The following is a 26,661-nucleotide window of genomic DNA, read 5'->3' as shown; positions in this document are numbered from 1 at the left end:
ATCCCTTTCATTATAAATTAATATATTTACATATACATGCCTATAGCTGTTCCTCTATAAATAGCTTTTGCCTCCTACGTCTTTCCTCTATCTCCTTTTACCTTCCTCCTGTCCCACTATCATGCTCACCCTCCATTCGGCTCTCAGTAATTCCTCTCGAATACATTGCACTTGATCAAACCCCACCAGGCATTCTACACCCTCCAAGCCATCAATTTTAGATCTTTTGTTCCCTTATCCCTGAGTTGTTGGCTCCCCACTCCCCCTCCCTCCTCCTCCTCTCCCATGCCCATGTCCATTGTTTTCTCCTTGGGATTGTTCATCCTTTCTTTCTTATTTAGATAGACATAGAGTGAAATAAATACAAAATTAATAACCAATACCAGGTATGCCTGGTGACCCTTATGAGTATTTTCCAATCAGGTCTGATGAGGAGCCAAGCCCTGTCCCTGGAGTCAGAAGTCTATTTTCATGATTCCTTGGGGACTTGGCTACTTTGCTCCCTTTGCGTTTCACCCCACTGTGTGTGGGCAGACAGGCACGCTTTCCATACAGTGTCTCCAGTGCTGTCCCCTGTAGCGCTAGGAATGTCATCCCCTGTTTGGTGGACCATAATGAGCTCGTTCTCTCTCCCTCCTTCCCTGTTAGTTTATTCCAGTATGGTCTGGACAGGCCCACCACTCGCTCCGGGCTAATGTCTTCTAGTGCTGTCCTCCAAAATCTGTTTTTTATCTTAATCCTCTCCCCATCACACCCCCCGCCCACACGCACACATCAGTAATCTCATACAATATTTGCCCTTTTGTGATTGGCCAACTTCAGTCAGCACAGTGTCCTCCACGTCTGTCCATGTCTTGAGGTGTTTACAGTTTCGTCATCATTCTTGAGTGATACATACTATTCTGTTATGTGTGAGTAGGAGAATATCCATTCTCCCACCCTGGGCATTTAGATTGTTTCCATCTTCTTGCTGTTGTGCAGAGTGCTACAGTGAACACAAATGTACATAGATTTGTTACTGAGGTGTTACTTCTGTAATGTATATAACAAGGAGCATGTTATATACATTACAGAAAACTTGAGAGAAAGAAAGTTAAGAAAACATAGTCAAACTTGTTTCTTTTGCCTTTGAGTTCTCATACTTTACTTTTCTTTTTAAATGTTATTTTATCTGTTTAATTCGTGAGTTCTGAAGCCGGCCGCCTGAGTCCTGGGAGCAGCACTTGTTGCTGATGATTTGTGCCTCATAGGAAATATGTAGCAATTCGTTTCATTCAAGGTTGGCTTTTGTATTTCAGGCTTGGACCAAATGTAACGTTTCTTCTTGCTTTGTTCACTAGTGTCTGAGTCATCTAGTGTGGCTATAACAGAAATATAGCACCTGTGGCTGGCTTTCACAACATACATTTATTCTCTTAGTGTGTTGTTTAGTTCTCAGGTACCTTTGACTCATATCCACCCTATGGGCAACAGAGTGAGAAATATTGCCTGGTCCTGTGCCATCCTCACCATTGGTCCCGTGGCTGACGGAGTCCATATTCAGAATACCTGCTCAGCAGAGGCGGCGTTCTCTTTCCGTTTAGGGGAGCGCCTCTTCACATCCAGGATTGCTTGGAGATAACGATGTGTCTTGGCGGCAAGCTTTCTTCCCTGTGTCTAGGAGATCCTCAGCAGAGGGACCTTGGGTCCAAAGGATTTGCTTCTCCCCAGACTCCTCTGTTTTGGTGGTAGTCAGGTACCTCTGATCACTGTTAGCTTGTTTCACATCTTTCATATCTCAAAAGAGATTGACTCAAGATACAGGTTAATCTGTACATCATTATAACGCCCTCTAATTGTACCTCACTTACCACCTAGAGATTGGGGTTTACATCAGGTCATGCCAAGGAGGAAAGTTAGGGAATGAGAATCGTAGCCAAGATGACACAGACAACTTAGTCCTTCACCACCAGGGACTTCCCAAAAAGGTTTGAGGCAGGAACATTAAAAACACATTGCATTCTCACATGAGAAAGTTAAACTAAAGATCAAAGAAGAAAAACAAGGACATACCTCCATTCCTGGAAGTCCCCAAACACTCCATCCCCTTAAAACATTTTTTTTTGTTCAAACTGACTGTTGAGTTCCCTACTCTCTCTTTAGTCTATCAGTTGGTCATCAATTGGGACCTGAATGCCGTGAATTTAATTTCTGTGGTGTATTTTTATTCTCTCACACATGTGTCCTGATACTTTAATTCAAAAAGGACACATTCAAAGTCTTGCTTTCATTGAATGGTAATAAGCAGCCAATAAGTACTAAGCTCTGTGCTGTGTTGTACAGAAGCAGCCAAGGAGACTAGTTTAAGGAACTCTCCCGCATCAGTATTGTCCTTTTCCTTTGGGTCTCAGGAAAACAGTCCTGCTTTGATTTTTATCTGCCGACTCTGGTCTTGTGCAGTTGTCCTCTTAATGAAGCAGCCATAGAAAAGAACACTGTTCTTTTATTTAAGTGAGAATGCAGGGTCACAGGTTCCTGTTAGTAAGGCTCTATTCTTTAAAAAAAAAATCATTTTATTGGGGGCTTGTACAGCTTTTAACATAATCCGTACATATGCTCACTATGTCAAGCACATTTGTACATCTGTTGCCATCATCATTTTTTTGTTTTTTGGGGGTAATAGATTTGTCTTTATTTATTTTTTAAATCATTTTATTGGGGACTCGTCCAACTCTTATCACAATCCATCCATCCATCCATTGTGTTAAGCACATTTGTACATTTGTTGCCATCATCATTTTTAAACATTTGCTTTCTGCTTGAGCCCTTGGTATCAGCTCCTCATTTTCCCCCTCCCTCCCCACCCTCCTCTCTCAGGAACCCTTGATAATTTATAAATTATTATTATTTAGTCATGTCTTACACTGTCTGACGTCTCCCTTCACCCACTTTTCTGTTACCCATCTACCAAGGAGGAGGTTCTATGTAGATCCTTGTAATCAGTTCCCCCTTTCCACCATCTTCCCTCCACCCTCCCACTGGTCCTGAAGGGATCATCCGCCCTGGATTCCCTGTGTTTCTAGTTCCTATCTGTACCAGTGTACATCCTCTAGTCTAACCGGATTTGTAAGATAGAATTGGGATCATGATAGTGGGAGGGGGGTGTTAAAAACTAGAGGAATGTATGTTTCATTGTTACTGTACTGCACCCTGACTGGTTTGTCTCCTCCCTAAGACCCTTCTGTAAGGGGAGGTCCAGTTGCCTACAGATGGGCTTTGGGTCTCCACTCCACCCTCCCCCTCATTCACAATGATAGGATTTTTTTGTTCTGATGATGCCTGATACCTGATGCCATCAATACCTCGTGATCACACAGGCTGGTGTGCTTCTTCCATGTGGGCTTCTCAGCTAGATGGCTGCTTGTTTACCTTCACGTCTTTAAGACCCCAGATGCTGTCTTTTGATAGCCAGGCACCATCAGCTTCCTTCACCACACTGGCTTATGCACCCACTTTGTCTCCAGCGATGGTGTCGGGAAGGTGAGCTCCCAGCTGCTGCCCCCTGGGAGAAAAGACCTGGCAGGATGCCCCCACAGTGAGCTGTAGCCTTGGAAGCCCTTTGGGGGCAATTCTGCTCTGTCCCGAAGGATCACCGAGTGGGACTGCATGAAGAAGAACTGGCATCAGAAGAGACCAGTCCCTGGAAAACGACATCATAGGGAAAAAGAAGGCCCTGGAAAAAGAGGAAGGCCGTCAAGGAGAGGGGTTTGGAACCAGGGTCAACCGCAGTGGGCGCAGCATAACAATTGTGAGGCTGGAGAGGGACAGGCAGTGTTTGGTTCCGTTGTGCACAGGGCCTGGAGAGCTGGCACCATCTCAAGGGCACCTAACCCGGTGAGCTCCGTAGCCCGCAACAGGATGTGTAATGGTACTGCATATGCTTCCATTTCTGTTTCCCTCATTAAGGACGGCAGTTAACGCTAAACATTTGGCTGTGGGAAGGGACTAAAGCCCACCCAAAGGCACTCCAGCACAAGACAGAGCGGTGCTTCTTTTTGGTGTACACGGCGTGCCTATGAGGCTGACCTGACTCGGCAGCACCTGACAGCATCGACAGAGGTGCTATCCGTCATCTCCGCAGAGGTGACTGCGGCCCTGGAGCCTGTGGAGCGCGCTTCAGCTGTGAAGCACGTGGGTCTCCATGAGTCAGTCACACTGACTGGAAGGCAGCTGGGCTTTATTTGGTATTTGGTGTGGGGGGAGCAGGGAGGGGGACTTACTGAGTAATGATGCTGAACATCTTTTTAGAGGCTTATTTGCCATTGCTAAATTTTGTGTGTGTGTGTGTGTGATATGTCTGTTCAAAATTTTCTCCCACTTTTTTTATTGAATTGTCATCTTGGTATTGAGTTGTGAGAGTTACATAAAGATTCAGTTTTAAATTTCTCAACCAAGACAGCCTATGTTCTGGCTTTTGTTTTCAGTGTATAAGTGAATGTAATGAGAGGTTCTTAAGCACTAGCTTCGTTCTAACTGAAAGGGAACTGCTGCCTTGCACATGGAAGTAACCAAAGAATAGATGGAGAAGTGAAGTGTTTTCTGCGTGCCCAAGATGAATGAACCAAGCCCGTGCTTGTGACTGTAGCTCTCACGACAATTTCTTTAAACTTTGAAGTGATTGTTGTTTGTTAGGGTTCAGCTGTGTTTCAGGTGCTGAATCAGTCGTATCTGTTCCAAACAGTGTGTTTCATCTGCCTTTTGCCCCTGTGGGAACTGACCAACTGCCAAATAAACTTTCAGAGACACAGAAGAGCCGTTCAGAGGCCAAGTGCAATCAATGTTGGCTCGTGGACATGAGAGCCAAGTATCACGTTAATGTAAACGGGAAATGTGGCTTATGTTACAATGTTATCCCTTGAAGCTCAGTGGCATGTTGATGTGCATGTGTGCGCTCCTGGCCAGATGAAACACTTGATTAAAATTAGAAATGATACTATTCATTGTTGGAGTATTGTGGTATGACTACCATCTTTTCACAGAATGTAGACCACACTTCAATTGTAATTCCTTGAAGTAAAATATTGTTATTTCTCTGTGACCACCTTCTCTGAGCAACACACACACACACACACACACCAGCTGAATTAAATGTTTTTTCTATTACTTGATCACCAGTTTAAAATGGATGGACCAGTAGGCTAAGCTTACTATTTATTTCAAAAGGGGGGACTGAGCTCCAAAGAGAATGAGAGTGGAATGAAAGGGCGTCACCATCTATCTTTAAAGGCGATCGGATGTCTGGGGAATGGTCAACCACTGGCTCTGTGACATGGGCGGCTCGGCAGGATGGCGTGTGGAGGGACGCCCTTCAAGCTCACTTGCATTTTCTGGAGCAGGGCTGAAATGGCAGGAGCAGCCCCCTCCTTAGGCACAGCGTGTGCTGTCTGCTCTGACGTGGTGTCACTGAGAAACACAGCCCCTCTTGTTGGCACTCTGTGAAGTATTTCAGACAAGTAGGATAAAAGGGGTGGTGTGACTTTGAGGGAAGAAATGTGGGCTTGCTCAATTTGTTTTAAATCCCCTTGAGCAATTGGGGTTTCAAGTCCTTGGAGTGGATTGTTCCCGCCCTTTCCTGGTGGTCATGTGGAACTCCAGGGAGCTCTGTGTTCTAAGCGCTGGCATTGCTTGTTTGGGTTAATAGGAAACCCCATGAACCTGTCTGCTGCCTTGCCCTTCCCACTATCACCCTCTAAGGACAGCTTCACAGGGGCCCATTCCCTTCTTCAAAGGAAATATTTGGGTCATGACCTTTGAAAATCCGGCTGCCTGGGGTATTAGGATCAGGACCTGGTTGTGGCCCAGATGTGCTGGTGAGGGAATTGTGCCTTTCTCCTCATCTACACTGTCATTTCTTTGAGGGAAAACAGCTACTTTAAGAATTATATTTTCGGGTGCATAAGCAAATGTGGCGAAGAAAGCTGATGGTACCCGGCTATCAAAAGAGATAGTGTCTGTGGTCTTAAAGGCTTGAAGGTAAACAAGTGGCCATCTAGCTCAGAAGCAACAAAGTCCACATGGAAGAAGCATATCAGCCTGTGTGATCATGAGGTGTTGAAGGGATTAGGTATCAGGCATCATCAGAACAAAAAATCTTATAGTGAATGAGGGGGTTAGTACGGAGTGGAAACTCAAAGCCCATTTGTAAGCCACTGGAGATGCCCTTGCAGAAGGGTCTCAGGGAGGAGATGAGCCAGTCAGGGTGCAGTGTAGCAAAGATGAAACATACCACTTTCCTCTAGTTCCTAAATGCTTCCTCCTCCCCCACTATCATGATCCCAATTCTACCTTACAAATCTGGCTAGACCAGAGGATGTACAGTGGTGTAGATAGGAACTGGAAACACAGGGAATCCAGGGTGGATGATCCCTTCAGGACCAGTTGTGTGAGGCAATACTGGGAGGGTAGAGGGAGAGTGGGTTGAAAGAGGGAACTGATTACAAGGATCTACATGTGACCTCCTCCCTGGGGGACGGACAACAGAAAAATGGGTGAAGGGAGACGTCGGGACAGTGCAAGATATGACAAAATAATTTATAAATTATCAAGGGCTCATGAGAGAGGGGAAAAATGAGGACCTGGTGCCAGGGGCTTAAGTGGAGAGCAAATGTTTTGAGAATGATGAGGGCAATGAATGTACAACTGTGCTTTACACAATTGATGTATGTTTGGATTGTGACAAGAGTTGTATGAGCCCCTAATAAAATTATTTTTAAATAATTATATATTTTAAGAATTATATTTTCAGAAGAAATATAATATTAAAACTCCAAAAGAAGAAAGTATGTTGGCGGAAATTTCATAAACATCGGAAACTTTTGTTTCATTTTCAGTCTCTGCCTCTTCAAAGCTCCTTGTAATGCTTTCAGAATTTAAACTACTGGGTGAAACAAATTGAGCTAGTTCTGTAAGAAACCTAAATAATTCATGCAGAGTGCAAACACCTGTGGATTTTGTGGTATTTCTGACCTGCTTGCTCATTCTCTCAAATAACCGGTGACTCGGTCGTAGAACCTGGATCAGAAAAGCACTGCGCTCTTGGTAACTGTGGAAGTGTATGTTGCGCCCAGGACTAGATGGAGATTATTTAATAAAGTAAAGCACTGTCGTTCCCAAGTGCATCCACGAAGATTGGGGTCTGATGAGATCTTCCTAGTACTGGGGCAGCATTCGGGGTATCAGGCTCCGAGGTATGCCACTGATGTAATCACACCCCGCTCTCTTCCCTTCTTAAAAGCTGAACCTTGGCTTTCCCCTTGTGTCTCGCCGTGCCTCTGAAGACGAGACGCAGCACAAAACCTGAAGCTTCCCCTTGCGTTCTGTGAGGTAGGTAGAGCTGGTTACAATAAATACTTCTTTCTTTACGACTCTGAAGCTTCATGAAAGATCCCGAGGAAAGATGAGGCGCAGGGTGATGTTTCCTATGTCTTGCCGCTGCTCGGAGGTGAGGGATCAGTTGGTCAGCAGAGTGGTGGGGAGTGGGTCTGCATGTTTGCGTCCTTGGTGCGGGACATTTCTCTACGGTTCCAAATAGTCCAGGTTCTTCAAAGCTGTGAGAGAATCCTGTGAGGGCTGTGTTTAAAGGACAGCACTACAGGAGGGCAGACATTAAGCTTCCTGGTAATTGAAGCAGGAGTTACATGAAAAAAAATTTTTCCCATTTAAAAGTTATTAAAACCATAGATTTATATTTCTATAAAGATGTGTAGTAGAAATGGTTGGCCGTGTTTATTTGTAATTGAGGAGGGTTTTATTTCCGAGCAATACAATGTCGTTGTTTTCTCCTCTCTGTGTTACTCCCAGATTTGCCGCAGAATGGATATTCAAAATGCCCCAACTTCCAAATGTATCACTTACTGGAAAAGGAAAGTTAAATCTGAATACATGCGACTTCGACAACTTAAACGACTTCAGGCCAATATGGGTGCAAAGGTACAAAATACAAGTTCCAAGTGAAAGGTTGTACATTGTAACTATGTAGTATATTGATTCAGTGTGTAATGGTTGGAACGCACTCCACCTGCTTTGTTAATTTTAGTTGTTTTTGTAACTCTTGCTGTGAAATCTTAACAGTCTTTTCTTGGCTTTGCCAGGCTCTGTATGTCGCCAATTTTGCAAAAGTTCAAGAAAAAACTCAGATCCTCAATGAAGAATGGAAGAAGCTTCGGGTCCAACCTGTTCAGCTGATGAAGCCTGTGAGTGGGCATCCTTTCCTCAAAAAGGTACTCGTGGGGCTTCAGCTCAGCCGTGCTCTCTTCCTGGGGTCAAAGTTGCGAAGAATTAGCTGCTGAAATCCTAAGAATAGTCTTTTGTCTGTTCCCTTCCCAGTCAGTATAATCATGAGCCTGTCACAGGAAACACCAGACCTTGACCACCTACTGCCCTGAGCCCTGTGCCCAAGCTCCGCAGCCACCTCTTTAGTGCCTGGCTTGGTCTCCTAGGTTCTTCGCTGCCGGGAAAGGAGGGCCTGGCATACTGATGAAGAGTGTAGCCCTTGTGGTCCATATAAAAAGAGCATTCTAGTTTCTTTTAAAAATAACTACTTTCAAATACTAAAAAGCAGATAGTATATTAAGTGTAATTGTCCTTCCCAAAGCATAAGGCACCTCTCTTTCTCCGAATGATTTTGCGTCCCTCTGTACTATGGCCATCTCCTGTGCGACTGAGTGGTGTCCACTGGATTCAAGTTGATACCCTCAGGAAAGCACCCTCATCTCCCCCTCATCGCCCAGGCCTTTCCGAGGCCCTCTGCTTTTGCGCCTGCCCCACGGAGAGCAGCAGTTTGAGACTGAATGAGCCGCAGTGGAGTCGCAATAGCAGGCACTGACAGAAAACTTGAAACCATACCTGTCGCCGTCGGGACAGTGCCGACTCAAGGTCATCCTGTAGGACGGGGTAGAACTTGCTCCATAAGGTTTCCAAGCCTGTGATTCCCACCTCACCTTTCACATCTGACAGGTTTAAATCACTGACCTCTCCGTGAGTAGCCCAGTGCTTAACCCCTGTGCCACTAGGGGTCTTCTGTACCAGATCTGCAGGTAACAAGACACACCTCCTGCTTCCCACAGGTTTACAGCCTCACGCTTCCTTTTTTGGAGCAAACTGTCCCAGAACCTCAAGCTTATAAATATGCAAGAATTAGAAAACGACAGGGCTCATTTTGGGAGGAAACTACAATTCCCTCTTGGGTTACAAGCTTGCCTTCTCGTGTCTGTTGTTGCTGCTTCTCTTTTCAGTGTGCCATCGAGAGCATGTTCCCCGGATTTGCAAGCCAGCATATGTTAATGAGGTCCCTGAACACAGTTGCGTTGGTCCCCATCATGTACTCGTGGTCCCCTCTCCAGCAGAACTTCATGGTAGGCACGGAAACAATGATGGTGGTTACAGCTCGGATGCTCCCATTTCCAAGCACATGTCAGCCTCTTGAGCAACGTTGGACATGGAGGGGAGGAGGCTTTTGTAATGGATATATATATATATATATATATATATATATATAATTTACATTTATTGCAAAATTCAACAACAACAAAATATATTCATACATATATATTGCAAAACATGCTAACTTGTTGAGATTTGGTATTCTCTGAAGTGAACTTCTGAGTTGACGCTGGTTCTTTTCTAAATGACAGAGATTTGGGCGGAACTCTAATTTTCACTGACTGCCTTGGCCAGTGTGGGACATCCTGTAGAATTAAATCCTATCTGTATCAGCCCGTCTAAATCATCCACCTGCTGATGAGACAGTCCTTTCTGAACACCCTAGAGACAGATGACAGGAAAACAACTGAGATAACAAAGGGGCACGTGGATCTACAATTACTGTATCATGCTGGTTCCCACTGCGGTTGTTTGTGGTTCGGATAATCCGTGCTCTCTAAGTACGGCCAGTGCTTATCATGCGGACTGAAAGAGGATATAGCATCTCTTCTCGGTACACAATTTCAGTGTAGTAATTCTACTTGATACTTGGGGATTTGAGAGTGATTGTGTTCTCTGATAAACTGAAGTGGGTGTGTGCGGTGAGGGAATCCTCTACTATTATTTATATCAGGAAAATATCTGTAGCCCGTCCTGCATTTGACTTTAGGTCCCCATTGAGAGTAATTGACGTGAGTTATAATTTTTAACTATTGGACAGGTTAGTCTTAGCCTATTTATAAAACACCCAGAATTACCATCGTTGCCTTGTGTCTCTTCTAAATATTCTAGTTATATTATAAATCTTGCCATTCTCTGTCGTTTATTTGTCTACTTATGAGAATAATTAAAATGAACCTGTAGGGACAGCAAGTAGAAGAAGGCATTCCGGGGAGCGGAGTACAGTGGTCGGGGTTAAAAGGAGACGCCGTCACGGAGTCCTGCGGAAAATGAATGTCTGGGAACTGACTGTGGCAGCAGCCATCCGTTCTGCTTGACGTGATTGAACTATGCAGTGATACAATGGCTATATTAAGTCAGAGGGATAAGGATCATGATAAAAGAATGTACGGCTTTTTAGACCGTTGTTTAGATGATATTCATACTTTGCTTACAATCATGTTTAATAGAGACAAGATGAGGTTAAAGGTGGAGCAATGTTGAAAAGAAACAGGCCATCAGATTCCAAGTGTTAGTGGAGATACTATTATTAGTATCGAGCTCAACTTTTGGTTGCTAGAATCATCAAATAATTAAACTCTTTTTTCCCCCTTCCATTTGAGATTTTGTTGACAAAACAAAATAGCCAGTCTTTACAATGTAGAAAACGGCATTTTCGGTAAATCAAGAAGCAACGTTGGCACAGCCAAGAACCCATTACCTAGGAAAGAGGAAATGTGCAGTGGCCTCATAGAATGAATGGACCACATCTGGTTTTCTTTCAGGTGGAGGATGAGACCGTCTTGTGTAATATCCCATACATGGGAGATGAGGTGAAAGAAGAAGATGAAACTTTCATTGAAGAGCTGATCAATAATTATGAGGGCAAGGTCCATGGCGAAGAAGGTATTGGCGCTGGGCCCTTGGGGAGCAACCTGTTAGAACACACTTACCTAAATGGCTCGGCGCCCAAGGCCAGACTGTCAGGCAACACTGTGTGAAAATGGAGGATGCCCACATCATCTTAGGAACTGCAGCGCAGCCACCTCATTACGTACGGCCAGCTGACATCGTTGCATAGCTGTCGCGCTAACGCGGCCCCGCCACAGGGCAGGGCGTCCTCACCAGCACAGCCACAACTGCTTCGCCTCTCACTTCCGCGTTTGTTTGTTTTGCTTTGTTTTCTTAATTAGAATTTTCTATTTTTTGGAATCATTTTATTAGGGGCTCATACAACTCTTACCACAATCCAGACATCCATCCATTGTGTCAAGCACATCTGTACATTCATTGCCCTCATCATTCTCAAAACATTTGCTCTCCACCTAAGCCCCTGGCACCAGCTCCTCATTTTCCCTCCCTCCCTGCTCCCCCCTCACTTCCGCGTTGGTGTCTGCCCAGACATATGCTGTTAATGTGCACATAGTAATAGATAATCCATGTTTTTTGTTTTTGTTTTTTACTGTGGTTGAAAATGTGGAATGTGAGATGAAAAGACAGCCATGAATGTAGTGTCTTGTCTTTGGTCCATTGCCGTCATGCTCTCCACTGCTGCCCTTTGGCTCCAGAACAGACCTAAACCTGCCAGCAAGTCAGTCCCCCTCGGGGATTGCTGGTCCTTTGCTTGGCAGCTGGTTCGTAGCCCATTCTGCAGCCACCAGGGCCCCTGCCTGCCTCGGGGTGCGCGCTGAGGAATTTCTAATGTCCTCGTCTGGCTGTGCGTTACATTTGTATATTAAGATTATTCCAGTTAATTTTTTAAAGAGTTTTAAACGGGTGATAATAGTCGTCCGTGGCCAGAGAGAAAGTTCCGTGAGCAAAATGTTCAGTAAGCTGCCGTATTCCCCTCGAAGAACGGAACCTCCATCATACTGGCTTGATACTGGCATCCTTGGAGTTCTCCAGTTGCTTCCAGTGTCTGAATAGTAGCAAGTCGCCTGGGATTTATTGTCGCTTTGGGAAAGGCTGTCAGTGTACAGGAAGTGGGGAATGGGGGAGACTCGAGGTTTAAGTCAACAGCCCCTTCTGCTCGGCAGACACCCTGTAGGTGCTCTGGGATGCTGCTGACATGCAGTACGGGTCCACAGCTCCCCCTGGTGTTGAAAGAAATGACTAGTGTGGTCTTCAAGAAAAAGTTCCAAAAGTCGCTACTGACTCATCAGCTATAAGGTCCCAGTGAAATGTGGGCTTTTAAATTTGAGTTCCTACCTGTTCCCACTTGTGGCTGTTTGCACCCTGCTGCGAGGTTTCTGACCATAAATCCAGGGTTTGTTTGCCGCTGAGCAAGTAAACCGCCCTCGTCAGGCTGTAACTGGATTTCATCAGGCCTGCTTTACCCAGCTGGACGGCTGCACTTGCAGGAGCCAGCCCTCTGATTGTCCAGAGAAGAATTTAAATATGTTACCTATCTGGAAAATGTGTTAGCTAGCCAGCCTTCCTAGAAGTATCCGCGGGCCCCGGGAGGAGCACCACTCACTCCTCTGATCTTCCTGGTGCAGAAATGATCCCTGGGTCCGTCCTGATCAGTGATGCCGTTTTCCTGGAGTTGGTAGATGCCCTGAATCAGTACTCGGATGAGGAGGAGGAAGGGCACAATGACCCCTCTGATGGGAAGCAAGACGACAGCAAAGGAGACCTGCCGGTCACCAGAAAGCGAAAACGACACGCCATCGAAGGCAAGCAGCACCGCTTCCCCCCCCCCCGCCCCCCCCCCCGGCGTAGACAGGGTGCAGGACGAGCGGAAAACAAGGAGGGCTACTTGCTCCGTTAGGGATTGGGTGCTTCTCCTTCTCCTTGGCCCAGTTCAAAGGGAAACACGGTCACGGAGAGCGCGAGACAGTTGTAACCTAGCTGAGAAGAAAGTAGCTGAACGCAGTCACTGTTGTTCCGGTTACAAAAGCAATGTGTGTAGAAAGCATGAAAAACTGCAAAGGAGAAATTAAAGTTCGCTTTAATCCTCCCAACGAGGCACACCAGCAGTAACCTTTTGTTGCGTTTTCTCCTGTACGTCACACATGCACACATGCAAGCCCACCAGCCTCTTGAGAAGAATGAGGCTGTCCATTCCCATAAAGATTTAAAGCCTCGGAAACGTTATGTCGGGCACTGTGAGTTGGAAGCAACTAGAGGGAGTGGGGTTTGGCTTTTCGTGTTAAATCATCTTTTCCAGGGAGACGCGTTTCTCTAGACTTTCACTTATAGGTACAGCATAATTATATCAGTTTTCTTCTTCCGTATCAACATTATGATGGGATTCTTCAAGATTCAGGTCTTCCCTGTTTTCACCTGTCTCCAGAGTCTAATTTGGACTGTGGCTTTAATTGCTAACAGTAGACAACTCTGGCTTTCTCCTTTCCTGGTGGCAACGTGGGCCACGTGCAGGTAGCATTGACCTTTAGGTATGCCCCAGTGGTCAGTGGTCAGGCTGATGGCAGCAGCTGTCGTCAAAACGCAGTGGCAAGAGGGGATGCAGGAAAGCGGCCTTGTTTGCTCTGACGAGAGCACGCGTGAGCTTTCTGTCATCTTCCATTCAGGCAACAAAAAGAGCTCCAAGAAACAGTTCCCAAATGACATGATCTTCAGTGCCATCGCCTCCATGTTCCCTGAGAACGGGGTCCCGGACGACATGAAGGAGAGGTAGGCAGAGCCGTCCCACTCGGGCCATTTACAGGGTACTCGGGCGTAGCTTTTCTTCAAGCTGATTTGTTGTTGCTGTTAATAAGAAGCCCTTGTGGTAAGCGCATTATGATTTGCTTGTTCCTCTGATTATGTTTTACTTCCTTGCTGACTTCTAAACGCCTCTTCCTACGTAAGGGTCACTCTTACTCTCAGTCTGACAGAGGACTTTTCTTCCGCCACTTTCCCCGAGAGTCCGTCTAACATCATCCTTATGCAAGATTCCCCCTTCTTCCCCACGCCCGAGTTCCCCTTCTCTGTAGGCAAACGCCCAGCGTAATCGCAGAGGTGTGTCCACTTACTTGTTCCTCCGTCCTTCGTCCACCACGGGTGACAAGCACCCGTCCTACGTTGGCAGACCACCTCGAGGCGCTCGGTACTCGGTGTGCAGACATTCCCCTGGAAGGAACGCTTCCCTCTCTTCTTGAACAGGTACCGAGAGCTAACGGAGATGTCAGACCCCAACGCACTGCCCCCTCAGTGCACGCCCAACATCGACGGCCCCAACGCCAAATCTGTGCAGCGGGAGCAGTCTCTGCACTCCTTTCACACGCTTTTCTGCCGCCGCTGCTTTAAGTACGACTGCTTCCTTCACCGTGAGTGGGGCCCCTGGGTGGGGATGCCACCTCCCTTCTCCTCCTCGGCCCATCTCCTCCCCTTAGTCCCCGTCTGTCATTTAGAGCGCTTGGCTTCTGGCCGGACGATGGCTTTACGGAAGGCCAGTTCTCGTTTCACTCGCCGAGTTCGCGCTGCCCTCGCGGCCTCCCCGCTTTGTGTTGAGCTGCTGTGAGCCCCGTGGATAGCTGTTGATCTCAGACTAACTCCGGCCGTAGCTCCCCCGTCCAGCACGTGCCCGCCCCACCCATCCAGTGGATGGACCACTGGAAACACGGCCGTCTGTGTTTTCCAGCTTTTCACGCCACCCCTAATGTGTACAAACGCAAGAACAAAGAGATCAAGATTGAACCAGAGCCGTGTGGGGCAGACTGCTTCCTCTTGCTGGTACGTCCCTAAGCTGCCCTAGCATTGCCAGCTCTGTTGAAAATGGTGCAGGAAGTGGTCCTGGGATGTCTGCCCGTGGGAACAGGAGCCAAGCGATTGAGTGCAAGGCTGTTTAAGGACAGAAATTACAAATAAAACATGCCTTCTGCTTGTAGGGAGGGGAGGGCCCCAGACACTGGGGCGGTGGGACTGTCGTTGTGGCATGATCACCAAAGGCTTTGTTCTCCAGATGGGAGAGTCGACACTGTCGTGAGGACTCCAGTCGGGGGTGTGTGTGTGTGTGTCCCTTTTCATGACTGTCTTTCAGTGTGCGCACAAACCATAGGAAAATACCACATCCAGGTGCTGATGTCGTATTGTGAGGTGATCAGTCCCATAGACGAATCCCCGAAGGACAGACCTCCAACCTTATGAGGCACCTTACCTGTGTCTGGGCAACTGAAGGAGGCCGTTCACTGAGAGCTGGAAGGGAATGGAGAGTGCAGACTCAGCAAAGACAGAGCTCCATTTTCTGTGCAGTAGGTTAGAGACAACAGAAAGGCACCTCGAACCTGTGAAGTCAGGCGCCTTGGGAGTCGTCTTCGTGGCTGAACCAGGACCCCGGAAGCTGGGCTGTGTGAAGGCTGACGGAAGGCTGGTTAGGAACGGGCGGTATGCAGGTGGCACGGCCTGGCTCGCTTGCGGAAAGTGAGGCGGACCTGAAGCACCTGCTGTTGAAGACCCATGATCGCAGCCGTCAGGACAGTCTGCACCTCTGTGTGAAGACCACTAGACAACATCCCGATAGACGAAAGAGTGGAGCCGTCAAGGGTTTCATCTTGCTTGGATCTATGATCCATGCTCATGGAAGCAGCCGCCAAGAAAGCAAGTGGCATGTTGCATTGGGCCCCTCTCTCAAACGTGGCGAGCTAGCAAGGAGGTCACTTTGAGGGACTGAGGTGTGCCGTGGTGTTCTAGTCGCCTCCTGTGCGCGTGAAGGTTGACAGCGAATAAGGAAGTCCGAAGAAGTAGCAATTCATTTCAGTTAGGGTGCTGCCAAAGAGCCTTGGAAAACAAACAAATCTGTCTTGGAAGAAGTACCGCCAAAATTCTGCTTAGAAGCAAGGAGGGTGACGCTTTGCCTCAAATATTTTGGACATGTTCTCAGGAGAGAGAAGTCCTGGAAAAGGACATTGTGCTTGGGACAGTCGAGGGTCAGTGGAAAGGGGAACCTGTCAAGGAGACGGAGTGACACCGGTGCAGCCACAGCCGCCCAGACACGAGGAGAGAGAGAACGGTGCAGGACCAGGCGGGCTTGCACCCGACAGCAACAGCAGAAATTAACTGGGGCCTCAGTTATAGTTACGTTAGGCATTCCAGGTTAGAAGATACTTGATTAGAAGTGATCTCGGGTTCTTTACTTCCGGACTCAATTACCTTTGGAACGTCTCTGGAATTTCCTTTAGAGCCGGCAGTGGGTTATTCTGCATACCCCTATAATGACTAACTCCTAGCCTTTACAATTGGGCATAGTTTTCAAAACAGCTAGAAATCATTGGGAACCAAGTCTGATGAGAAGATAGAGATCAAGTTAGCTACTGAAGCTATGTGGTGTAAAAAGAGGAAGTAGAGCCATGGCTATAAAGTGTCCAGTGCTCACTGAAGTTCCACCCCTGGCAGCTGGTGTAAGTGGTGATGTTGTACACAGTCAGAGAACGTCCAGTGTCCTGTGGAGCCCGAAGCAGTGTGATAGGAGTGTCAAGGGCAATTGCTCGGGACTCAGAAGCCCTGGTCGGAACAATCCGCCCTCTACCCGCAGCAGGTTCCCTCTGCTCTCTGGGCCTCCTTCCCCCGCCGGTGGGAACAGGTACTCACATTCAAAACCGCCAACGTGCACATGGACTTAAGGCTCCGCTCACTCCGAGCTGGAAGATGCACACGCTGTATCTCTTCAGAGAGTCTAAGATAGCTCTTTGAGGGAGAGCCGTACATCTTAGAGCCTTTTTTTTTGGTGGACGGTGGGGGGAGGGGGAGGGGGAGCTCGGACAGTAGCATTGGGCTTAGCACAGGTGCTGAGGGAAATGAAGGTTTGCGATGCTGAGATCAGCAGGGCGACACGGGGCCTGCCCCCGTGTGCTGTCTGTACCGTGTCCATTGCAGGAAGGAGCCAAGGAGTACGCCATGCTCCACAACCCTCGCTCCAAGTGCTCGGGGCGGCGCCGGCGCCGGCACCACGTGGTCAGTGCTTCTTGCTCGAACACGTCTGCGTCTGCTGTGGCCGAGACTAAAGAAGGGGACAGTGACAGGGACACGGGCAATGACTGGGCCTCCAGTTCTTCAGGTACAGTGAGCAGAAACAAAGACCCGTGCCTTGCCGTCTAAGGACATTCTGCCTGACACTTTATGACATTACCTGTGAAAACCTGCCTGTCGAGTCGAATGAAGCCCGACGGCGCGTGTGGCGAACGAGTGACGATTACCTTCCACCTTGTTCTGTTCCTCTATGTTTTCCCCAGAGGCTAACTCTCGCTGTCAGACCCCCACGAAACAGAAGGCAAGCCCTGCCCCAGCCCAGCTCTGTGTCGTGGAAGCGCCCCTGGAGCCCGTGGAATGGACCGGGGCTGAAGAATCTCTTTTTCGCGTCTTCCATGGTACCTACTTCAACAACTTCTGTTCAATTGCCAGGCTCCTGGGGACCAAGACGTGCAAGCAGGTATGTCTGAGAGCAGCCAGCAGGCACCCGGGCCCTCCCCCCACTGGTCTGTCCTTGGCCAGCATGACGGCCGCGTGTCAGCAGAGAGGTCGTTTAAGCTTCGGTCCTGTGTGAGTCTGTGTGTCAGGGCCATGGAGTGGGTCCCCCAAGCACGGGGCTCTCTGCAGACACCAGGCCCATCAAGGTTCAGGCAGCTGCTCTCCTCCTTGGTGAATTTTTATTCCTTTGTCCGAGTGCCAGCTAACCCGGCTGGAGCTTTCTACACTTGAAGCTGCTGCTGTTTTTATTATTATGTTGGTTCTTGCTGTTCTTTCTCAGTGTTCACTCCTTTGCTTGAAAGGACTCCCAGATCCTCTCTGGGTCTTCTTTTTCAGAACCCTCTGCCCGCTGCAGCTGCTACAGCTGCTGCTCCCCCATCAGGGGCCTCCCTCCTCAGTGGCTCGAGTGGCCAGTTTCCCATCGCTGGGTCTCTCATTACCACCCCTAGTGGCTGGTCCTGGGTCTGACACTTCTCACTCAGCCGTCGGGAGACACAGACTTTGATGGCAGCCTCTGAGGGTGGGGAGCAGGGACGGGGAGTGGTGTACAACAAAGGCCCCCCCGGGCTTGAGCTCTGTTTGCATGCTTCCCTGCTCTCTGGAGGTCGCCCAGTGGCCCCTCCTTCATGAGTCCTTTGCTTAAAACAAGTGGGAAAAAAAACAAAAAACCCCACGAGTTGAAGTGTCTTTGCTTTTGTTCTGGAGCTCACAGGCGTACATTCTTCACCTACAAGTCCATGTATTTGTGTGCAGGTGTGTGTGCGTGTGTGTGCACACATGCATGCCTGGGAAGAGAGTTTAGGGTTTTCACAGAGTCGGGAAGAGGCCCAGAACCAAAAGAGGAAAGCTCACGACAGGAAGGGGGAACCAGCCTTTCTGAGGTGCTGTCCCACTCAGCTGAGTGGAGCTGACAGATTTACACAGACAGAGGGAGCGAGTGCTTAGAGCACCGAGGAGGTAGGTCCCTCTGTGCTCTGGGGTGGGTTCTCACTCCGTGTCCCTGAGGTCAGGCTAGGCCCGCTCTGTGGGTTACTGAGGCTGTAGCTCTCAGCAGGAGCAGAAGCCACCTCTCTGTCCCATGGAGCTGGCGGTGGCTTCCAACTGCTGACCTTACCGTTAGATGCCCATTGTGTAACCTGTTACCAAACCCAAGCTCACCACCATCGAGTAGCTGCTGACTCAAAGTGACCCTATAGGACAGGGGAGAAATTCCCAGTGAATTTCCAAGACTGTAACTATTGACAGCATTAGAAATCCCTGTTTTTCTCCTGTGTAACCCATCACACACCAAGGGGAAAAACAAAACAATCACTGCTGTGAATTGATGCTGACTCATAGCAACCCTATAAGGCAGAGTAGAATTAGCCCGGTGAGTTTCCAAGACCACAGCTCCTTACTGGAATAGAAAGCCGCCTCTTTCTCGTGTGGACTGGCTGGTGGGTTTGAACTGCTGACCTTGCTGTTAGCAGCCTAGCACACAACCTCTCTCTAACAACTGAACTCACTCGCCATCCAGTTATCTCAGACTCACTGACCATGAAGCCAGACCAAGCCCAATGTCAGTGGACTCACGCAGCCCTTGCCTAACCCACAGCATCACGGGTCTTAAACTCAGGCACACAAGTTACACAAAGTTGCCCTGCCAAAGAGGCAGCTCCTGTTGGGGAGAGGCCGGGGCAGCCGGTTTGTGGTTCGGTGTAAAGAGCAGGTTAAAGCCACTGATCAGAGAACATGGTGCTGTGCCCCAAGTCAGGAACTGCCCCCTCAACTGCCTGGGAGCTCCCCAGAACCCTCCAAGCCCATCCAGCCAACACCTGGCTGGCTGGTGTCTCCGGACCACCTCACTGGAGAAGTGACAGGTCCTGTTGGATTTGTCTTGCAGGTGTTTCAGTTTGCAGTCAAAGAATCCCTCATCCTGAAGCTGCCGACAGATGAGCTCATGAACCCCTCGCAGAAGAAGAAGAGAAAGCACAGGCAAGCGGGTGGGGCGGGTGCGAGGGGGGACAAAGGGCTTTTTGTGACAGTGCAGTTCCTTGTGCTCTGACTTTCCCTTGACCTTCACATCTGCCTCCCTCCTAACCATTGCCCGAGACCATGTGGTGTCCATCCGTTGAGCATTACATAACTGAGGGCCGTCCTCCATGCTCCCTGGGGACCTGTGCCCGGCATCACACACCCTGAGATGCTGTGGACCCCGCACAGTGTGTCTGGTTTCCATGTGCATCCCTAGCCCCGCCCCGTGGGCCTGCTCCCTCCTTGTTAGCTGTTGGGTGCCCACTTCCCCACGCTGGCGAGGGGGTTTCTTGGCCTGCGTTTGTCACTTTCCTCTCTCGTTGCACAATAGCCCTGTCCGCGCTTTCCCTGCCTGAGCCTTGGGAATGGTGGTGGCGGCTGGCCCGACCGGGTTCTCTAATAGCTAGGACCTTTCAGAGGGAGGAGCTGGTTCCAGTGCCTGAGCCAGAGGACGGTCCTGTTGCTTTCCCCTCCTACCTTCCTTCACTCAGAGAAGGCTCCTGAGAGGACTTCTTACCTCTCCCTGTAAAGGATCTTAGCAGCCCCACCTCCACCGAGCGAGCGAGGGAGGGGGACGAAGCAGTTGTAGCTTTGCTGCTGTGTGCCTGCTGTTGCGTGTTCCTGTCTGTCTTGTGGCCTGTTGAGTTTAAATCTTGCCCCGTAAGCCACCTGGGTAAGGGCACTGCTTCCAGAGTAAGGGCCTCTCCTGTGAAGGGATGTGAGGGTGATCTACTCCAGCCTCAGAACACCAACCCCACAGCCGCTCACGCTGTCACAGACCCACCTGGGCAAAGCTCCCGAGGGCCGTGACCCAGAGCATCCTGTTTCTTTTCCAGGCTGTGGGCTGCGCACTGCCGGAAGATTCAGCTGAAGAAAGGTGCGTTTCACCAGGGTCTTCTCGGGCAGTTCCCAGTGAGGGCTCAGCCTGGCAGCCACCCCTCCGCTCCACCTGCAGCTGCCCTGGCTGACCCCAAGCTGCTTCCACCCACTGCGGGTTTCCCTGCAGCAGCCAAGAACAGCTCAGCTCCCTCCTGCAGCCGAGACCTTTGGGGAGGCAGAGCTAGGGGCCTTGTGGTCACTAGCTCTCCCAGGATGCCATTTAGCACATTCGGGGCCTCATCGAATGTTTACGACAGCTGCCCTGTCTTCTTGGGCCCCCTTCCCACTCTACTCACATGCAGCCGTTCCACTCCCCCCACCCCCAGCCCCTTCTCCCAGAGTAGCCTGTGAAGTAGCAGCCGCTAAGGTGTCTTCTCACTTCGGGCCTGACGATGTGAGCAAGCTGCTAGAGCCAGCCTCCTCTGAACAGGGGACAGGCGGCCACTGGGAGGGAGGGCCGCTAGCGAACATCTTCCAGGCAGCCTCCAGGCTCTTCTGCTCTCTCCTAGATAACTCTTCCACCCAGGTGTACAACTACCAGCCCTGCGACCACCCAGAGCGGCCCTGTGACAGCAGCTGCCCCTGCATCATGACTCAGAACTTCTGTGAGAAGTTCTGCCAGTGTAACCCGGACTGTAAGCGTTCTGTATTTCCCCCGACCGTTTCCCAGATCAGCGGGCCTTCCCTTCTCCTCGCACCCCCAGCTGTGTTGGACCTCAGCTCATTTCTGTGCTGCCTTTCAGAAATTCAACAGAGGAAACAAGACACTTTCGACGCGGCAACATCAGAAACAAAACCAAACCTTTTTGCTTACAATTCTAATCTTTTCCCCAGGTTTACATCCCGGAGAAAAATTAGAAAACATGAAAATCTTTTTCCTTAACTAAAAATATAGTCTCTCTCTGCAGAAAATCTCTTTTTAAAAACTGACTTAAAGGAGTGGTTTATATTTTTCTTTTAGGTTACAATTCTAGCCTATTTTAGTTCAGTTTTAATGGGAGAAGTGCTTGATATCTCTAGAGACAGGTAGAAGCTCACAGGGCTTTTCTCTTACTGTTTCTTCCACCAGCCCTTCCATACAAAGAAAGGCTCAGCAGCTTGGTGGCACCCAGGGCTTGCAGAACCGGGTGCCCAAGCAGTTGTGTAAATATTTTCTAGCGCAGAGCAGATACTGATCTTGGCCACAGCAGAGGGTGGAGGGAGGAGGGCGCTCACAGAGCGGATGTGTTTTGTTCTCAGAATGACACTCTCTCTGATGGGGAAGACTTACCAGTGAAAAACCCTGATTTTCTTTTCTCTGGACCACAGCCCACCTCCTTTCAAAAGTCCACCACAGAGATGAGGGCTGATTGTTGGTTGTTGTTGGGGAATTTCTTAGGAACATGCCTCCTTCAGAGACAACTTTCTCTACTTCGGCCACACTGGGCAGGGGGGGGGGGAGGACCCTGGGGGGGGTGATGGCAGGGAAGGAGCGCTCTGTCCTGCTCTGCCGAGCATCCTTGGATGAGGGACAGTGACTTCGCCGCGGTCCTGCGTCCTGCCAGCCCCAGCTTAGCCTGCTTCTCTCCCCAGGCCAGAACCGCTTCCCGGGCTGCCGCTGCAAAACCCAGTGCAACACCAAGCAGTGTCCGTGCTACCTGGCCGTGCGGGAGTGTGACCCCGACCTGTGTCTCACCTGCGGGGCCTCAGAGCACTGGGACTGCAAGGTGGTTTCCTGTAAGAACTGCAGCATCCAGCGTGGCCTCAAGAAGGTGAGGGCCCTGTTCCGGGCTCTGGCCCAGAGTCCGAGGTGGGGAGGAGTGGCCCCGAGCATGTTACCTTCCCACAGGTCCCCCAGAGGCCTGGCAGGAGGACCCCGACCAGAAAGCCGACCGAGAGTGGCCCTGTAGGCAGGGCAGCAGTGCCCACGGGGTTCTCCAAGGCTGGAATCTGTGCAGAAGCAGACTGCCACGTGTGTCTTTCTCCCACCAGGTGGCTGGTGGGTGGGCTCCCACTGCTGCCCCTCGCTGAGCCACTGAGCATGCGACCACTGGGCCCCCTGGGCCCCCTCTGCATACAGAGGCACCCAGCACACCCTCAGTGACACTCGTACTCTGTCAAGGGCTCAGGTCTTGACGGACACTGCAAAGCCCCCGGCCCCCAGAGCTGGCAAGTCAGAGAGGAGCAGGGAGTGTCGGACGTGGTCTGTCTGTCCTTCACAGAGAGCAAATGAATTCCCACAGACTTAGCTCAGGGAGGGCCCTGAATCTAGAGTCAGGTGCCACGTTTCTTCCAACCCCCCCGTGCCCCCGCTTCACACACACACCAGAGCAGAATGACTTTGCCCTTTTTCTGTTTTCAGATCCTCTTTTTTTTTTTTAACATTTTATTAGGGGCTCATATAACAGATCCTCCTAACAGTTGCTCGTTTTTCCCACCCGGCCCATGCCTACACGGCACGCATACCCCCTCCCTCCCAGACTCTGCAGTCCTCAGGCTGAGGGCTGAGTTCTGAGGTCTGGCTTCCTCTCCCCCAGCACCTGCTGCTGGCCCCCTCAGATGTGGCCGGATGGGGCACCTTCATTAAGGAGTCTGTGCAGAAGAATGAATTCATTTCTGAATATTGTGGTGAGGTGAGTGCTCTGGGTTTGCCCACAGTGGGGTACTGATGGAAACCCTGAGTTTCTGAGGGCCCAGTGCTGGCAGTTCATCTCTAAATAACTCAGCTGTGTTCTCATGTGGCTGTTCTGGAGGGTCCCACAGAACTCTCTGCTTTCCCGGTACAAACCACTGCTAATCAGTTCTCTGGCAGCTCAGCCCACACAAGGAGGCAGGAGGGGAAGGGCTCTCTTCAGCCTGAACACTTGTCAGTCCAGGTGGGGAGTGGGACCGAAGCCCCTGACTCCTGAGCTGGTGGACAGAGGGGGGCTCTCTCACTCAGGAGTCTTGGCATGATGTTTAGTAAGCGCCCCGTATGTGCCACGGCCAACCCCAGCCCTTCCTGGGGACAGGGCACCATGCCTGCCCCTTGCTGAGAGCCTGATGACCGTGTGCTCCGTGTGTATCCAGCTCATTTCTCAGGACGAGGCTGACCGCCGCGGGAAGGTCTATGACAAGTACATGTCCAGCTTCCTCTTCAACCTCAACAACGGTACGGGGCCTCTTGGCCCACTGCCCCGCTGCCGCCCTGGTTCAGCTCAGCTCAGTCTTCCCATCAGATGCTTGCTGCATGCACGGTGCTGCAATACAACTCAGAGTCCCACAGGGCTGAGCTCGCTGCTCTGGGGAAGTTTCTTCTTGGGGGGCTGAATTGCAGTTGGAACACGGAGCACAGGAAACTCAGAAATTCCCATACGCAGAGAGGAAGATGAGCTGCCAAATTGCAAAGAGGGGGGCTCACAGGCGGACACAAGGCTCCCCCCAGGGTGGAATTAGGCTCTATGCCCCCCCCACCCCACCCCTAGTTCCTTTTGATCAGTCTTCAGAGTCCCCATCTGACGGCAGGGCTGCAGGATCTGAGACTTGAGTTGGAATCCGGCCGAAGCAGCCATGGGCGTTGCCTGACACGCTCTTGGTCTGCTTCCATGTGCTGTGTACAGATTTTGTAGTGGACGCCACCCGGAAAGGCAACAAAATTCGGTTTGCAAACCATTCTGTGAACCCCAATTGTTATGCCAAAGGTGAGTTCCCAGGGACCTGGGAGGAGTTGGCGAGTGGGTGGGGGGTGGCTCATGTACTCCTGTTTCTCTCTATTGTTCAACTTTTCTCAGAGCTGAGTGGGTTTTTTTTTTTTTAATGTAAAGATCATCATGGTTGATGTCTGAAACCTTTCTAGCCTTTCTCAGTTTCATAATCTGCTTTTTCACCACATTACATGAGAAGTATTTCCCCCTAAACCTGAGTCTTTGTCAAGATAATTCTTTCCCTGTAACTCAAAGTCACCCATCCAAGCCCTAGGGGCTCTGGAGCCCCACTGGGAATGTGGGCTATCAGCCCCAAATCCCGCAGAGGGACCCCAGAGCCGGGCTTGGCATTGATGGCCTGTCCTTGGGTTCTCCTGTTTGCAGTGGTCATGGTGAATGGAGACCATCGCATTGGCATTTTTGCCAAAAGGGCAATTCAGGCTGGTGAAGAGCTCTTCTTCGATTACAGGTGAGGCAGCCAGAAGTGTCCCATGGGAGATGACCCTAGAGGCCCCGGGTGGCAGGGGCTCTGGCATTTTATTCCCGAGGGCTTCAGGTGGAAAGGTCAAGGCCGTCTCTGTGTTCGGGGTCCCAGCACCTGCCCCTGCCGCTTGTTCACAGCTGTGTTGGGGAGTGGGCAGGGGAAGTGAAAGGGGGGAGGCCCTCTTGGCAGTGGAAAAGCCTGGGGGGTAACCTGGTTCCTCCTCCCTGCCCTGGCACAGGTACAGCCAAGCGGACGCCCTCAAGTACGTGGGGATCGAGAGGGAGACCGATGTCCTTTAGCGCACCGGGGCCCCAGGCCGCCGCCTCTGGTAGCGGCACCTTCTCTGCTTCTGTGCCCACCCACTGCTGCTCAGGATTCCTGCACTGTGTGTGTCCCACACCGAGAACCCCAACTCCCCCAGCCCCCACCCCTGTAGCGAGGCCTCACTGTGTCGAGTGGGGCCCCAGCTGTCCATAGAGGAAGGCCGGTAGCTAGGGCAGGGCCCCCAGGAGAGAGCATGGCAGAAGTGAGGTTCAGAGGACCTGTGCTCAGCCTGGGGTGGGAGGCGGATGCTTGACTTCTGTTGGCCTCTTAGCTTTCCCCCTCCTGACGTCCCAGTGGCCCACGTGCTAAGGGGGGGCTGGCTTGGAGACAGACTTTCCTGCAGCACAGAAGGAATGTAGAGGGGAGGTGGGCCACCCTGCTCCTTCTCCTTTGTGGCCAGGCTTGAGGAAAGACTGGGCAAAGGGAAGCTAGGTGCCACCCCTCTATGGGTGGGGGTGGGGGTGCCCAAGCTACAAACTTAGGGCCTGGGATGGAGCAGGTACCGCTGACCTGTCACCCCCATCCGAGGGCCTGGGGTCGCAACTCCAGGTGGGGCTTTATGCTGCTATTGAAGAAGGCGGGGTGGGGCTGGGGTGCAGTCCCTGCCTGGCCCAGGAAGCCTCTGCTGCTGAACTCTTGAGGCCAGGCCTAGGAAGGAGCATGGTAATTGGTGTGACATGCTTTCCTGCCTGTGCCACCCGCTGGCTGTGTCGAGAGGCACAGGGAGGTGGATGAGGGACCACCAAGTGGCATGTCCCCAGTCACTAAGAGGCAGTCTGAGAGGCAGCCCCTGGTGCCACCTCTCTCAGTCTCATGCAGAGCAGAGCACTTTACTCCTTGTCGGTCTGGAGACCACGGGGTGGAACTTGAGCTCAGGTCCTGGGGGCCCCAGCTCACATCCCACTCCTGAGGGAGGGGAAGAGGGAGCAGAGAAGACACCGGAGCCCCCTCATCTCCCTGTAGAGACCCCAGCCACCATGGCCGTGGCTGGTGCTGAGCCCGTTGGGAAGCAGAGCGGTGGGCTGGGGCTGGATAGACTTGGATGGGGGCAGGCTGACCTGGGGAGCCTCTCCCAGAGCTGACCTGTTGGTCCCACCCACCCCACCGCCATCCTGTAGAGCAAGAAGTGGGGCTCCCTCCCCAGGCTGACTCTTGAGGGATTTTAGGGGCCCTCACACACACTCACCCTCCACACGTGTGCCCTGGGCACACTCCAGCCGCCGGCTTCCCACCTGCTTGGGCCAATACCAGCCAGGCCTCAGAGCCCTGCTTCTGCCCAGGTTTGTGCTGTATGTGTCCCCCGCCCCCCCAAGGGTCCCCAGCAGACTGGCCTGGGGGCTCTGAGTCACTCAGAAACCCTGGTTCCAGGAGCCACCGCACCAGGTGCCTGTGGAGAAGTGGCCAGGGAGAGGAGGTGGAAAAGGAAGTCGCCACACCCAGCCTCCCCACCCCACCCCCGCCGCCTTGATCAGCACCCCCCACCCGTTTCAGACCCCAGTCCTCCCGTTTCTTCTCCAGCCCCTCTTCCTTTTTCCCCCCCGCTGCTGCTGTCCCTCACCTTAGACGATGGTCTCAGCACCTCCACCCCCAGCACACTGCAATGATGGGCCGGAGCACGGGTGGGGCTGGGGGCGGCAGTCCGTCTGTGGCTTTATTGCCAGTGAATCTCACGCACTTTACAGTCCTGTGGCTTGTGACCTCTTATCCGAATAAAGTGGTAGAATGCATCGCAGCAAGTGTGTTCTGACTGCTCTGGGGCCGGCAGGATCCAGG

The 26,661-nt window shown here is 50.8% G+C and overlaps 1 protein-coding gene across 2 annotated transcripts in view; it reads left to right on the top strand.

Moving 5' to 3' along the window:
* Positions 1-26,620, top strand: part of EZH1 (enhancer of zeste 1 polycomb repressive complex 2 subunit) — a 29,573-nt gene extending 2,953 nt beyond the window's left edge. Inside the window, exons 2-21 of one of the 2 annotated variants that reach the window (XM_075561871.1) lie at positions 7,274-7,362; positions 7,840-7,968; positions 8,130-8,231; positions 9,273-9,392; positions 10,905-11,025; positions 12,618-12,794; positions 13,653-13,755; positions 14,227-14,390; positions 14,705-14,796; positions 16,936-17,116; positions 17,292-17,488; positions 19,409-19,500; positions 20,376-20,416; positions 20,928-21,053; positions 21,991-22,169; positions 22,935-23,030; positions 23,467-23,548; positions 23,997-24,077; positions 24,465-24,549; positions 24,803-26,620. In XM_075561871.1, the coding sequence (XP_075417986.1) occupies positions 7,852-7,968; positions 8,130-8,231; positions 9,273-9,392; positions 10,905-11,025; positions 12,618-12,794; positions 13,653-13,755; positions 14,227-14,390; positions 14,705-14,796; positions 16,936-17,116; positions 17,292-17,488; positions 19,409-19,500; positions 20,376-20,416; positions 20,928-21,053; positions 21,991-22,169; positions 22,935-23,030; positions 23,467-23,548; positions 23,997-24,077; positions 24,465-24,549; positions 24,803-24,863 (2,217 nt within the window). In that variant the 5' untranslated portion in view covers positions 7,274-7,362; positions 7,840-7,851 and the 3' untranslated portion in view covers positions 24,864-26,620. Of the gene's footprint in view, positions 1-7,273; positions 7,363-7,839; positions 7,969-8,129; positions 8,259-9,272; positions 9,393-10,904; positions 11,026-12,617; positions 12,795-13,652; positions 13,756-14,226; positions 14,391-14,704; positions 14,797-16,935; positions 17,117-17,291; positions 17,489-19,408; positions 19,501-20,375; positions 20,417-20,927; positions 21,054-21,990; positions 22,170-22,934; positions 23,031-23,466; positions 23,549-23,996; positions 24,078-24,464; positions 24,550-24,802 lie in introns of both variants that reach the window. The other variant, XM_075561870.1, reaches the window with a different exon arrangement.
* Positions 26,621-26,661: the final 41 nt, after the last annotated feature.

The sequence above is a fragment of the Tenrec ecaudatus genome, chromosome 10 (genome assembly GCF_050624435.1).
Source record: "Tenrec ecaudatus isolate mTenEca1 chromosome 10, mTenEca1.hap1, whole genome shotgun sequence".
Lineage (NCBI taxonomy): Eukaryota > Metazoa > Chordata > Mammalia > Afrosoricida > Tenrecidae > Tenrec > Tenrec ecaudatus.
This window is presented reverse-complemented; position numbering and strand designations above follow the sequence as displayed.